General features: G+C 53.4%; 1 protein-coding gene across 1 annotated transcript in view; it reads right to left on the bottom strand.

Moving 5' to 3' along the window:
• Positions 1 to 14,686, bottom strand: part of LOC144943380 (uncharacterized) — a 30,549-nt gene that overhangs the window by 691 nt on the left and 15,172 nt on the right. The window contains exons 7-10 of the mRNA XM_078870742.1: positions 6,474 to 6,626; positions 5,215 to 5,417; positions 671 to 1,233; positions 163 to 457 (exon numbers count right to left, since the gene is read on the bottom strand). Of these exons, the coding sequence (XP_078726868.1) occupies positions 163 to 457; positions 671 to 1,233; positions 5,215 to 5,417; positions 6,474 to 6,626 (1,214 nt within the window). The remainder of the gene's footprint in view (positions 1 to 162; positions 458 to 670; positions 1,234 to 5,214; positions 5,418 to 6,473; positions 6,627 to 14,686) is intronic.

Raw genomic sequence — 14,686 nt, 5'->3', positions numbered from 1 at the left:
CGACCAACGTACTCTGTTATCCGAACCCAAAATGGTCCATCATCATGCAATAAATCACACACTCTTAACCACTAGGGGCATCCACACAACTTAATTAGCTACTTAAGAGCATTCCTTGGAACCATGCCAACGCTGCCAGATGCCTTACCATGATTATTTCACCGTGATCGCAATCTTCGAAGGGCGTCGAAAGATCTTGGCTGTCGTCCGACGATAACGAGCGCATTTGCCGTGGGCTCGCTGCGTGCCGTCGCCCCACATTCTGCCTGTACGGCAGCGGCCGCTGAGACAAAGCCTCTTTGGGGTCCAAAGGTTCCTGCCGCAGTTCATCAGCCGACTGAGAGGAGGCAGCCTTTGCAGTCTGCTTCCTTGCACGACTGTCCCCACCTTGCTCAACAGTTGCATGCGCCCGCTGATCATCGACTCCCTTGTCTGCGTAGGGACACACGGCGTGCGACTGGAGAACGCCAACGGGGTTGTCATTGTAATTCGGGGCATATTTTAATTCCATTGCAATGCCGCTTGGGTTCGAATTGCCAAGTGCGATTTTGTTATCGCACGCCGCATTGACACCATCAACGGACGTAGCAGGTGAGCCTAAGCTAAAGTCCTCCGCTTCCAGACTCGAACAAGGCACGTTTTCTCGATGGTCTTCCTCGTCAACAAATACCGGATAAGGATCATTGGCGGTAGCCTCCGCGACTCTATTCGCGAGCGTGCACGCAGGCTCGGGGCCCTCGGGCATCAGGCCGATTCCCGACTCCGGGTCATTTTGCGTCAGTGCCGCCGCCGCGAATCCCACAAAGCTGAACGCCGGCGCTCCGGGGAGCACAGGCGAGACTCCGCCGCCGACAGAAACCTCCTCCAGCAGTGGCTCCAGACGCAGGGGGCTCTCCACCAACCGCGACGGCTTCCTGAGCCGTCCTCCGCGCCTCCCCAGTCCCCCCGCTTCGCCTCCGCCGCCACCGCCGCCTCCGTCCGTCGTCCCATCGTCCCTGTTGACCGACTCGTCCGCCGCGACGCCGCCGCCGTCGTTCGGCTTCTGCCAGCGCGTGCGGCACAGCAGGTTCTGAGCGGCCCGCGACGCCGCGGAGTTGGCGCCGCCGAGAAGCGGGGATCGGGGAGAGCTGGGAGTCTCCGCGAGCGACTGGTCGCGGCGGACTCGCACGTGCGAGTAGAGCGAGGAGAAGGTGTCCGTCACCTTGGCCAGCACCTCCACCTGTCGGAAACGACCTGCGCACGGGTCCAACGGAGAGACCGTGAAGGAAGATTCCAATCGGAGAGCGGCAATCGCGTAAAGTGAAGCAACACGGCCACGGGCCACAGCGCATGGAAAAAGCAGACGCCTCATTTGGGAATGGAAGTAATATTTTTGCGAGGTGCTGAGCGTATCTACAATTGGTCATGCCACTGTGTGCGAGTATGGAACATTAACCGGCACATAAAAGAGGCACGGTGTTGAGAACCAAGCCAGAAAGTCAAGGCAGACTAAAGAATGATACAGACATAGCTGCATGAAGCATTCTATAAGCAATATAAACAATAATTATTGGCATGTTTATAGGTCTTCTTGTCATAGCATCTCGTATCGCTCAGACTCTTCACTGGTCGTTCCAAATCAAAGACAAAGATACCCCATATAGCCTTAACAGACTGTTGAGGAAAGTGCTTTTAGAGAGCTCCTATGAATGCCGGCACGGCACACGAGGAGGGTGGTGACCAGCACCACGCCCGATCGCGTTCATCTCCCTTTTGACGATGTTTACACACATCACACCAAGTACTCATTTCAGGCTGAGTCAAGCTATGGGAGGCCCAGACCGGTTCAAATAATCGGCCGTGAGAGGGAATCGAACTCGGGTTACCAGATTCGTTGTGCAGTACACTAACCTCTACACAACCATGCCCACTGGTCATGCAAGCCACACACACACACACATATTATTATTATTACAGAAGCAGTGAAAGATATGTTCCATGAATTTCTCAATGCTTCAATAATAATTTGGAAATTGTTTTTCCCAGGAAGATATTCGTGAGTCTCAAAACTGTCCCTGGCATGTTGGGCCAGTGCTTTGAGGATAATCTTTTAACTTATGGAAAAGTCGAGCAGCTGAGGTTAACGCGAGGGGGTGTACTCTGAGAATAGGTTTTCCCCTTTTTTCAGGCAACAAACAGGTGTTACGATTCTAGATTTGAAGCTTTCGTGACTGCAATGATTCATATTATCAGGTTTTTTCGGTAAAGTCACGTAGGTAAAACATTAAAAGTAATGAAAGTAAAATAAAACAAAACAAAAATAAAAATAAAATTCACGACGTTTCGGAGGCAACACAAGTCTCCGTCATCAGGTGGGACCGTCACAGCCAGATTAGCTGCATCAAGTGAAGCAATGATTCAAGATGTAATCCCTTATAAGCAAGTTGAAGGGGGGAGGAGAGGGGGGGGGAGTTCATCAGAATGTGGTAGCCAATGAATGGAACGTATCGGGAGGGGGGGGGGGGGTGGGAGGGGGAGGGAGCCAACAAAACATTTGGCGACGGCTTGGACGCGGCTGCTGCGCACGCCAACACAATGGGCAGAAAGGGGGGAGGGGAGGTCTGATACACATGATAGAACAAAGGAACGAAAATGCCCATGTTTATACCAATGCAGGCTGAAAAATGAAGAGAGTACTGTTAAAAATAACTGGGGATGTTAACACTCGGTGAAGTAAATTAAAATAGTGCCTGTCAGATAAGATGGTCCAAAAAGTGTAATTAAGTCTTTTTTGCGTGGTTAATAACATCTTTCCAGTGATTACTGAGTTTGTACCCATCATCACGGTTGAAATTATGTCTGTGTTTGTATATTTGTATGGCTTCGTGTACAAACCTTTGATGGTAGCCAGGAGGCTTGCAGAGAACCTTGGTCTCGGAAAAGACAATTTCATGAGAGCCCGCCGAGTTGTAGCAATGATCGGCAACGGCCGAAGAATCAGTTCTGCCGTGTTTCAGATCTGACTTGTGCTCGCGGACACGATCAGCAACATGACGTTTTGTTTCTCCAATGTAGCAATCACCACAAATGCAACTCAATTTGTAGACTCCAGGATACTGTAAGTCAGGAACGACATCCTTCACAGATGGAATCAGATCACGGATTTTATGCACTGTGCTGAATCGGACTTGGATCTTATGTTTGTTTAGAATTTTGGAGATCTTTTTGGTCACGCCTGCTATGTATGGTAACGTGATAGTTTTGGTCGGAGTTTCATGTGGTTGTTTCTGTGTGGTGGGAGAGACAGCTTGGCGGATAGTACGGTCAGAGTATCCGTTCATCCTGAGGGCCCGATGTACATGTCTTCATTCATCAGTCAGGTGGTGTTGGTCAGAAATGCCATGGGCTCTGTGGTATAGCGTTTTGATGAGAGAATTCTTTTGAGATGGGTGGTGGTGGGAATCTGGTTTCAGGTAGGAATCTGTGTGGGTGGCTTTCCTGTAGACAGAATGTCCCAAGGATCCGTCAAGCCTCCTCTTAAACAGAATATCCAAGAATGGTAGTTTACCGTCTTTCTCCACTTCCATGGTGAATCTGATAGATGGGTGTCTAGAATTGATGTGGTCCAAGAAGTGGTTCAATGCTGGGAGGCCATGTGGCCAGATGACGAAAGTGTCATCCACATATCTCTTCCACAGGGAAGGACGCAGGGTGGATGTCTGGATGGCGTCTGATTCAAACTTTTCCATGAAAATGTTGGCTATAACTGGTGACAAGGGGGAGCCCATAGGGGTGCCCTCATTCTGTTTGGAATGGCACACAACCACATGAAACTCCGACCAAAACTATCACGTTACCATACATAGCAGGCGTGACCAAAAAGATCTCCAAAATTCTAAACAAACATAAGATCCAAGTCCGATTCAGCACAGTGCATAAAATCCGTGATCTGATTCCATCTGTGAAGGATGTCGTTCCTGACTTACAGTATCCTGGAGTCTACAAATTGAGTTGCATTTGTGGTGATTGCTACATTGGAGAAACAAAACGTCATGTTGCTGATCGTGTCCGCGAGCACAAGTCAGATCTGAAACACGGCAGAACTGATTCTTCGGCCGTTGCCGATCATTGCTACAACTCGGCGGGCTCTCATGAAATTGTCTTTTCCGAGACCAAGGTTCTCTGCAAGCCTCCTGGCTACCATCAAAGGTTTGTACACGAAGCCATACAAATATACAAACACAGACATAATTTCAACCGTGATGATGGGTACAAACTCAGTAATCACTGGAAAGATGTTATTAACCACGCAAAAAAGACTTAATTACACTTTTTGGACCATCTTATCTGACAGGCACTATTTTAATTTACTTCACCGAGTGTTAACATCCCCAGTTATTTTTAACAGTACTCTCTTCATTTTTCAGCCTGCATTGGTATAAACATGGGCATTTTCGTTCCTTTGTTCTATCATGTGTATCAGACCTCCCCTCCCCCCTTTCTGCCCATTGTGTTGGCGTGCGCAGCAGCCGCGTCCAAGCCGTCGCCAAATGTTTTGTTGGCTCCCTCCCCCTCCCACCCCCCCCCCCTCCCGATACGTTCCATTCATTGGCTACCACATTCTGATGAACTCCCCCCCCCTCTCCTCCCCCCTTCAACTTGCTTATAAGGGATTACATCTTGAATCATTGCTTCACTTGATGCAGCTAATCTGGCTGTGACGGTCCCACCTGATGACGGAGACTTGTGTTGCCTCCGAAACGTCGTGAATTTTATTTTTATTTTTGTTTTGTTTTATTTTACTTTCATTACTTTTAATGTTTTACCTACGTGACTTTACCGAAAAAACCTGAGAAGGTGTTACGATGTTAGAACACCAAACTGAAACATTTTACAAGGACTCATGTCTGCATTAACCACGTATACTTGTGGTCAGAATGCAAACAAAAAACATACTCTGATAATAAATGCATTGTCTTTGAAACGTATTGGCCCACACCAGAGACAGCTTTCTTTTGAGCCTAGTCTTAAAAAAGGGGAAAACCTATTCTCATATTTTGGCACTGGCAAAGGAGGTCCCACCGCATGGTCACTCCAGCAGTGACGCATGGAACTACACTCCTACTGTTCTTCTCTTAGGAGGAGGCTGCTGCAAAAGAGAGGGGGGAAGGACGGCGAGAAAGGGGGAAGCTCGACACGAAGGGGGCGGCACGGCGAGAGAGGGGGGGCACTGACTGGCGATCGTAGGGCTTTCCTCGTCCATCCGCTGGAGCTGTGCTCGTAGGAAGAGGCGCAGGTCGATTCCGCGGGCGGCCGAGGGCGCGCTGAAGAAGCGTGGCGGCACGCGCGCCGCCACGTCCTCCTCCTCCTCGCCGAAGCCCAGCTCCAGCAGCAGCCCCTCGGGGTCGTCGCCCCGCAGCTCCAGCAGGTCAGACAAGCTACGCGCCGACAGTGCATGCGTGCGTGCGTACCCCACGGCGGGGAGTGGTAGTATTGAGGTTAGCGAGCTGCGCTACGAACCCGGTGACACGAGTTCGATTTCCGCTCATGGCCAACACCAGTAACGATTATCTGAACTGGTCATAGGCCTCCCCTAGATCGACTTGGCATCAAATGAGTACCTGGTGTGGTGTGTAAACATCGCCACTGGGGAGACAAAGGCAGCAGGGCGTGGTGTTGGCCACCCACCCCCTCGTGTGCCGTGCCGGCCTTCATTAGGTGCTCGCAGCACTTGCCCTAAAAGTCTATTTAGGCTATACGGGGGACCTTTGTACACCACGGTGATCCATTTATGAATGCCCCACACATTTCTCACATCTCTTACTTTCCTCTCCTAACAGGTGGTCGAATATCGATTGATATTGCAAAAGACAACTCCATATCTTGCAGAGGAAAATGTTAAAAGATTAACGAGTGAATTGATATTGGTGGAAGGATATGTAGCAGCTTTGAAAGAAAATGATGTTCTCTGTATAATATATCACTATTACTTTAGTGGGTTATCTATGAATTGATCACCTGTATTCAGATATGTAGTGTATATGGAATATTAGCACGGTACGGTGCAAAAGAGGTTCAACAGACATTGGTGCTGCTCTGGCTTCCCCTGTGGGTCAGCGTTATTGATGGCACTGGGCCCCAGATTCTGTGTGCTGGGTTGTGCTATGGTGTTGCTCTCTCTCCGATCTCTACTCTGCCCTGACCCTTCCCAATCCCTCTTTTGTCACAATGTAGTTTCCTGTATTTTTTTTCTCAGAGAAATAAACAGACCTCCCATTTGTATCTCCACAAGCATATCTAACTACCTGCCAAGTCCATCAACCAATTCAGCAAACCATTAACCAGTTTCGACCTGCAGGCTCTCACCAGCATTCACATATGTTTGACATGGCGAGACGAACAAAGTCCGCTTCATCTTGCGCCATTTGTGGAGGGTAACCAGACGGCCCTGGAGCAACTAGATTCATATGAGGGGGGGGGGTGGTTGTGCTCACTTTGAGACGGACCCGCCGCTGAGGATCGAGTGGCACGAGTTGAAGCTGCTGCCCATGTTGGCGCCACCGAGCAGAACGTTCCGAGTCGGCGACAACAGCGCCATGGGCGGTGTGGTGTGCCGGGCGCCGGGCACTCCACACCGCACGCCGGCACTGGGGGGGTAACAACGCCGCCGCATCACGACAACAAGAATAATAATACATGAGCACACCACTGTTTCCCGTGGTGTAGTCACCCTGAAAACAATTATTGCTGTGTCATTTGGCGATGATGAATCAAGGACAAAGGACCCCCCCTCCCCGTGTTGCTGACATATGTAGAGGAGAGAAATACGTGGTGCGCGCTGTTAAGCGGGTGCAACAGAGGTCGAACAGGTTGGTACGCTGTGACCAGAGGTTGGTGTCTAGGAGACGGGAGATAGGGGGTGATGATAAGGGATTCATGGGGCAACAGGCACCGGGCTTGCGGCGACTTGAGGGGGAGCACGTGAGGACTCAGAATGAGGAGGGATGTAAAAGGGGAGTGGGCGTAAGCGGAGAGGGAGTTTTTCCCAGGAACCAAGAGTGAAGACATCTCACCGCTGCCGCTCAAGCCGTCAACGGGACCTCAACCGTCAAGCCGTCACCGGTTGGGTGTTGGCTGAACCCCCCGCCCGGGACAGACAGGTGAGCGGGTATGAGGGAGCGTAGGTGAGCGCAGCGGTGCAGATGCAGAGTGGCTGAGTGCAGAGTGGCTGAGTGCAGAGTGGCTGAGTGCAGAATGGCTGAGTGCAGAGTGGCTGAGTGCAGAGTAGCTGAGTGCAGAGTGGCTGAGTGCAAAGTGGCTGAGTGCAGAGTAGCTGAGTGCAGAGGAGCTGAATGCAGAGTAGCTGAGTGCAGAGTGGCTGAGTGCAAAGTGGCTGAGGGAGAGTAGCTGAGTGCAGAGTGGCTGAGTGCAAAGTGGCTGAGTGCAGAGTGGCTGAGTGCAGAGTGGCTGAGTGCAAAGTGGCTGAAGTGCAGTGGCTGAGTGCAGAGTGGCTGAGTGCAGAGTAGCTGAGTGCAGAGTGGCTGAGTGCAAAGTGGCTGAGTGCAGTGGCTGAGTGCAGAGTGGCTGAGTGCAGAGTGGCTGAGTGCAGAGTAGCTGAGTGCAGAGTGGCTGAGTGCAGAGTAACTGAGTGCAGAGTGGCTGAGTGCAGAGTAGCTGAGTGCAGAATGGCTAAGTACGGAGTGGCTGAGTGCAGAGTGGCTGAGTGCGGAGTGGCGGAGTGCAGAGTGGCTGAGTGCGGAGTAGCTGAGTGCAGAGTAGCTGAGTGCAGAGTAGCTGAGTGCAGAGTGGCTGAGTGCAGAGTGGCGGAGTGCAGAGTGGCTGAGTGCGGAGTGGCTGAGTGCAGAGTAGCTTGAGTGCGGAGTGGCTGAGTGCAGAATGGCTGAGTGCAGAGTGGCTGAGTGCAGAATGGCTGAGTGCAGAGTAGCTGAGTGCAGAATGGCTGAGTGCAGAGTAGCTGAGTGCAGAGTGGCTGAGTGCAGAGTAGCTGAGTGCAGAGTGGCTGAGTGCAGAGTAGCTGAGTGCAGAGTGGCTGAGTGCAGAGTAGCTGAGTGCAGAGTGGCTGAGTGCAGAGTAGCTGAGTGCAGAGTGGCTGAGTGCAGAATGGCTGAGTGCGGAGTAGCTGAGTGCAGAATGGCTGAGTGCAGAGTAGCTGAGTGCAGAGTGGCTGAGTGCAGAGTAGCTGAGTGCAGAGTGGCTGAGTGCAGAGTAGCTGAGTGCAGAGTGGCTGAGTGCAGAGTAGCTGAGTGCAGAGTAGCTGAGTGCAGAGTAGCTGAGTACAGATGGCTGAGTGCAGAGTGGCTGAGTGCAGAGTAGCTGAGTGCAAAGTGGCTGAGTGCAGAGTGGCTGAGTGCAGAGTGGCTGAGTGCGGAGTAGCTGAGTGCAGAGTGGCTGAGTGCAGAGTGGCTGAGTGCAGAGTGGCTGAGTGCAGAGTGGCTGAGTGCAGAGTAGCTGAGTGCAGAGTGGCTGAGTGCAGAGTGGCTGAGTGCAGGGTAGCTGAGTGCGGAGTGGCTGAGTGTGGAGTAGCTGAGTGCAGAGTGGCTGAGTGCAGAGTGGCTAAGTGCAGAGTAGCTGAGTGCAGAGTAGCTGAGTGCAGAGTGGCTGAGTGCAGAGTAGCTGAGTGCAGAGTGGCAGAGTGCAGAGTAGCTGAGTGCAGAGTAGCTGAGTACGGAGTAGCTGAGTGCAGAGTAGCTGAGTGCAGAGTAGCTGAGTGTGGAGTGCTGAGTGCAGAGTAGCTGAGTGCAGAGTAGCTGAGTGCAGAGTAGCTGAGTGCAGACTGGCTGAGTGCAGAGTGGCTGAGTGCAGAGTGGCTAAGTGCAGAGTAGCTGAGTGCAGAGTAGCTGAGTGCAGAGTAGCTGAGTGCAGAGTGGCTGAGTGCAGAGTAGCTGAGTGCAGAGTGGCTGAGTGCAGAGTAGCTGAGTGCAGAGTGGCTGAGTGCAGGGTAGCTGAGTGCGGAGTGGCTGAGTGTGGAGTAGCTGAGTGCAGAGTGGCTGAGTGCAGAGTGGCTAAGTGCAGAGTAGCTGAGTGCAGAGTAGCTGAGTGCAGAGTGGCTGAGTGCAGAGTAGCTGAGTGCAGAGTGGCAGAGTGCAGAGTAGCTGAGTGCAGAGTAGCTGAGTACGGAGTAGCTGAGTGCAGAGTAGCTGAGTGCAGAGTAGCTGAGTGTGGAGTGCTGAGTGCAGAGTAGCTGAGTGCAGAGTAGCTGAGTGCAGAGTAGCTGAGTGCAGACTGGCTGAGTGCAGAGTGGCTGAGTGCAGAGTGGCTGAGTGCAGAGTGGCTAAGTGCAGAGTAGCTGAGTGCAGAGTAGCTGAGTGCAGAGTAGCTGAGTGCAGAGTGGCTGAGTGCAGAGTAGCTGAGTGCAGAGTGGCAGAGTGCAGAGTAGCTGAGTGCAGAGTAGCTGAGTACGGAGTAGCTGAGTGCAGAGTAGCTGAGTGCAGAGTAGCTGAGTGTGGAGTGCTGAGTGCAGAGTAGCTGAGTGCAGAGTAGCTGAGTGCAGAGTAGCTGAGTGCAGACTGGCTGAGTGCAGAGTAGCTGAGTGCAGAGTAGCTGAATGCAGAGTGGCTGAGTGCAGAGTGGCTGAATGCAGAGTAGCTGAGTGCAGAGTAGCTGAATGCAGAGTAGCTGAATGCAGAGTGGCGGAGTGCAGAATGGCTGAGTGCAGAGTGGCTGAGTGCAGAGTAACTGAGTGCAGAGTAGCTGAATGCAGAGTAGCTGAATGCAGAGTGGCGGAGTGCAGAATGGCTGAGTGCAGAGTGGCTAAGTGCAGAGTAGCTGAGTGCAGAGTGTCTGAGTGCAGAGTGTCTGAGTGCAGAGTGGCTGAGTGCAGAGTGGCGGAGTGCAGAATGGCTGAGTGCAGAGTGACTGAGTGCAGAGTGGCTGAGTGCAGAGTGGCTGAGTGCAGAATGGCTGAGTGCAGAGTGGCTGAGTGCGGTGTAGAAAAGATAATAGCGGGGAGAAGTCCAGTGTATGTGTAATATCGTTGAGGACTCTTGGACGCCGGGGTTGAGGCACACGGATTTATTCCGCAACAGTTGTCACAACCGCGGACATACAACACTGGAGGGGGTATCGGCCCCCTCACCCGCTAGCTGGGAATACACTGCTAGCTATCTCTGACCTACCTCCTAGTCCTCCACTAACGGGCTAGGGGAGGCTGTCTGGCCCGACACTGGTAAGTCGGGCTACGGTACCCGGAGTCCCAGAGCACTAGCTCTGGTTCTCGGGACCACGCCGCTGGCTCGGTCCTGCGCGACCCTGACAAGGGCGGCGACCCAGGGGAGTCCAGGGCTCTAGCTAGACGATCTTCGGTCTTCACTGGTTTAGCTTTAACATTCTACCCCGAGCTCTCCGGCTCATCCCCTTTTATACCAAAACCCCTCGCTGAGGGGTGGGGCCAGCCCCCCCAGGCTGCCCTGTGCGGACGTCGTTGAGAGCACCTCCCTGTGCACTCACGAAGCCCCGCCCACTGTGTTTGTTTCCCGTGTGATCCTATGTATACAGCCCCTCCGTAACACCCCTACATCACCCCCCCCCTGTACAGCTCGCAGCCGTCCCGGCTGCAACAAACGACAATAAAAGTTTATTTACCCCTCGACCCCGCGTGTGCCTCACAATTTTTTTCAACAATAACGCGAACGAGAACAACAACAAGAACCAGAAAAGCAAGAAGGGAAAATAACCCGACGCACCCCACCCCTAAATAAATACGAAATCCGTAAAACCAACGTAAATACAATTTGCAGGGAACCCTAGCACACACACAACACACCGTGAACACAACATTCGTACAATCCAATGTGCCAGGAACACACCACCGACGCCGCACACAGTGAACATAACATGTGAAAAATAATGTTTTTTCTTTTTGTGCATCAGAAGAGTCTGCGCATTCTTGTGCGCGTCCTTGCAGCAGGCCCGTCACACGGGGCAACCCCGGATGGCGGGCCGTCGGGTGGCAACTGTCCATTTCCAAGTGAGTCTCCTCTCGATGTCGCGAGACCCTCGGCATCCCCCGTAGGGGTTGTCGGGCGTGAACCCGTCATTCCTGGTGCACCTGGGGCGGGACAGCCAGCAACACGTCAGGCGAGAGCAGCGGAGACGGACCCTTTGAGTCGGTCGACCCCCCACATGTTTGGCCACGCGTGTGTGGAGTGGGACTTCGCACCGCAACGAAGGGTTTCAATCTGGAGGGGTGCACAAACCACCGGCGCTTCCCCCATTTGATGCGTACGCACTGAGGCCGCAAAACCTCAACCACCTCGACAGGGCCCCGCCACGGCCGCACCAGTTTAGAGGAGATCGCGAGTGGTACCTGGGGACAGTGCAGCCATGCCTTGTCCCCCGGCTTCCACTGTAGCACGTGCGCGCGACCCAGTCTGAGCCGCTCATTAGCTTTCTGACGTAGGTCGGAATTTTGCATGGCAGCATCCCGTGCCTCTGTTAATTTCGCAAGATTAAATTTAACATGGTCGGCCAATTTAGTTTTACCCTGCGGCGCGGGGATCTGCAGCCGGGCCCGAACAGGTGGGTCAGGTTCGCGGCCATACATGAGGAAGAAGGGGGAAAATCCCGTTGCCGCATGGGGGGCCAATCTGTATGCTGCCAGGACCCCTTGAATTTGCAGGTCCCAATCGGTCTGTGAGTCCGAAACCTGCTGTGACAACATGGACGTGATGGTTCGGTGCAGACGCTCGACCATCCCGTCAGTTTGCGGGTGATAGGGAGAGGTACGAATTTTTTTCGTGCCCAGGAGCTCACAGACTTGTTGGAGCAGTTTGCCGGAAAAATTTTGCCCTGGTCGGTCAGCAGCCGCTCGGGAGCACCTTTGTCCAGGACGTATCCCTGGACAAAGGCCTCCACGATGGCTGCTGCCGACTGGTTGGCCAGGGGCCAGGCCATAGGCCAGCGCGTAAAGTACTCCACCCCTGTCAACAAATATCTATTGCCCCTGGGGGTGGCGGGGAATGGGCCCAGAATATCCAGCGCGACAAGTTTGTTGACTCTGGAGACTCTGATAGACTGCAAAGGCGGGTTAGACTCCCGTGCTGGTGGTTTCCGTTGCGCACACCGAGGGCATGACCCCAACAGATCTGCGACATCCCTTGTCATGCCCGGCCAAAAAAAATCAAGCTGGAGCAAGGCGAGGGTCTTTTGGGTCCCCAGGTGGAGGAGGCGCTCATGAGCGGCCCACACCACCTTACCCCGTAACCCAGAAGGGACCACCAGCCAGTGTCGATGGGATTTCCCGTCCCAATGCATCAGCAGACCCGTGACCATTTCCCATGGGTCGGCTTCACCCCTACCCCGCCCAGCATCCCCGACGCGACGACGCAACGCGAGGAGGGAGGTATCCTCCATCTGTAGGCGCCCCCATTCAGTGACAGGCAACCCCAACAGGGAATCTGATCCCTGTTGTGCGATCGAATTCGTCATTGACGCTGTGTCGTCTGCGGCCGCCAAGACCGGAACAGATATTTCACCCGGATGCCTGCAACGACCCGACCCCAGGAGGCATGTGCATTCGCGGGTGGTTGGCATGCGCGACAGAGCGTCCGCATTGGTGTGGCGGACGCCCTTACAGTACGTGGTTTCAAAATCAAAGTCCTGGAGAACCTCCAACCATCGAGACAATTGTCCCGATGGTTGTTGAACTCGCAGGGCGTACTGTAGTGCCGCATGATTTGTACGGACGGTGAAATGCTGACCGTACAGATATGGGCGGTACTGTTGGATGAAATAGACAATTGCCAACAGTTCCCGACGGGTGACACAATATCTTTGCTCAGCTGGAGACAACACCCGACTACCGTACGCGACCACCCGTTCCACGCCGTCAACCACCTGGGAAAGCACGCCCCCAATACCTGTGTTGCTCGCATCGGTGTCGAGCACAAAGGGTTTAGAAAAATCGGGGTAAACCAAGGGAGGAGCTTTAACCAGAGCGTCCCGAAGGGAGCGGAAAGCAGCCTCCTCCTCCTGTCCCCAATGAAAGCGGACCCCCTTTGACGTCAAAGCGTGTAGAGGCTTTGCAATTGTCGCAAAATCCGCGACAAAGCGTCGGTATGACGACGCGAATCCAATGAAACTCCTGACCTCCCCCACAGAGGTGGGAGTCGGCCAGGAGCTGACGCACTGCGTTTTGGCGGGATCGGTAGCAATACCCGAGCGTCCAACGATGTGTCCCAAATAACGCACAGATTCGCGTAACAGATGACATTTTTGGGGTTTAAATTTCAAATTAGCAGCCCGCATTTTGAGGAAAACCGCCCGCAACCTCTGGAGATGCTCGTCAAATGTTCTGCTAAAGACGATAACGTCATCCAAATAAATTAAGCACGAGTCCCATTGCAATCCAGCCAAAACCAATTCCATCAATCGCTGGAAAATCGCCGGTGCCGAGTGGAGTCCCATTGGCAACCGGTTGAATTGGAAGAGACCGTGCGGTGTACGGAATGCAGTTTTAGGCTTAGAATCATCGTCCAGAGGAAGCTGCCAGAATCCCGAAAGCAAACCCAATGTGGAGAAGAATCGCGCTCCCGCCAAAGCGTCCAGCGATTCGTCAATCCGTGGGAGCGGGTATGCATCGGCAACAGAAATTTTGTTGAGGCGGCGAAAATCGACGCAAAACCGCAACGAGCCATCCTGTTTCTTAACCAGGACGATCGGCGCTCCCCACGGGCGGGTAGAGGGAGAAATGATGTCGGCGGCCAACATGTCATCAACAGCCGATTTGACATGGTCCTTTTCGGCGGGACTTAACCGAAAAGGATTTTGGCGTATTGGCGCGCTGTCACCTGTATCAATATGGTGACGCAGCAGATGGGTACAGCCCAAATCGAATTTGTTCTGACTGAAAACGTCGGAAAATTCACGCAGCAGTGTCTTAAGCTTTTGACGCTCTAAATCCGACAGGTCCGTCGATCCCGCACAAAGCGCCTCGAGCCACCCTTCATCGGTGTCCGAATGTGGATGCGGCAGAGGGACAGTGCCTACGCGATTCGCGACAAGTTCCTCACAGGGCACCGGCGTTGCGTGAGCAAGCACGGTCCCTTGAGGAACCACCACTGTCTGCGACCCCACATTGAGGACCGCGATGAAAGGGTCCCCGTCCCCTTTTACGATGGTCTGGGCTGGAATCAAATGAGGTCCGCTAACCCCGGCCCTAGATGGCCCCAGCAGAATTCCCTGGTCCCCAACGCCTTTAGCGAAGGGCCGACGAAGTTTGAGAGGCACCAACATTTGTGCCCCGGCGGTACGCGAACCGTTTTAACGACGAACGCCGGTACCGTCGCGAACGCCGTCCGAGCCGCAGTAGGGGACGGCAGAAACGCCATGCGTCGTCCCGACTCCCGTGGTCTATTAAAATACGAATCGGCATTTTGCCCAAGAAGTCTGTCCCCAGCAGGCACGGAACCGCCAGCGAGGAGGAAACAAAAATCGGGCCGGACAATTTGATATCACCGATACAAATTTGTGCTCGAATCTGTCCAATGATGCCAAGTGAGCCCCCGTTAGCAGCATAGAATGGGACGTTAACCGGCAGTAAAGGACGGCTCTGGACAGGGAGAATATTGTAAATTAGTTCCGAAATGATGGTCGCCGATGCTCCTGTATCGACCAGGATGCGCACCTCAACCCCGTCAATGTGCCCCACCACGGCTGACGACCCCGACGATGCAGCCACAACGCGATG

This window comes from Lampetra fluviatilis, chromosome 31 (genome assembly GCF_964198595.1).
Source record: "Lampetra fluviatilis chromosome 31, kcLamFluv1.1, whole genome shotgun sequence".
Taxonomy (NCBI): Eukaryota; Metazoa; Chordata; class Hyperoartia; order Petromyzontiformes; family Petromyzontidae; genus Lampetra; species Lampetra fluviatilis.
This window is presented reverse-complemented; position numbering and strand designations above follow the sequence as displayed.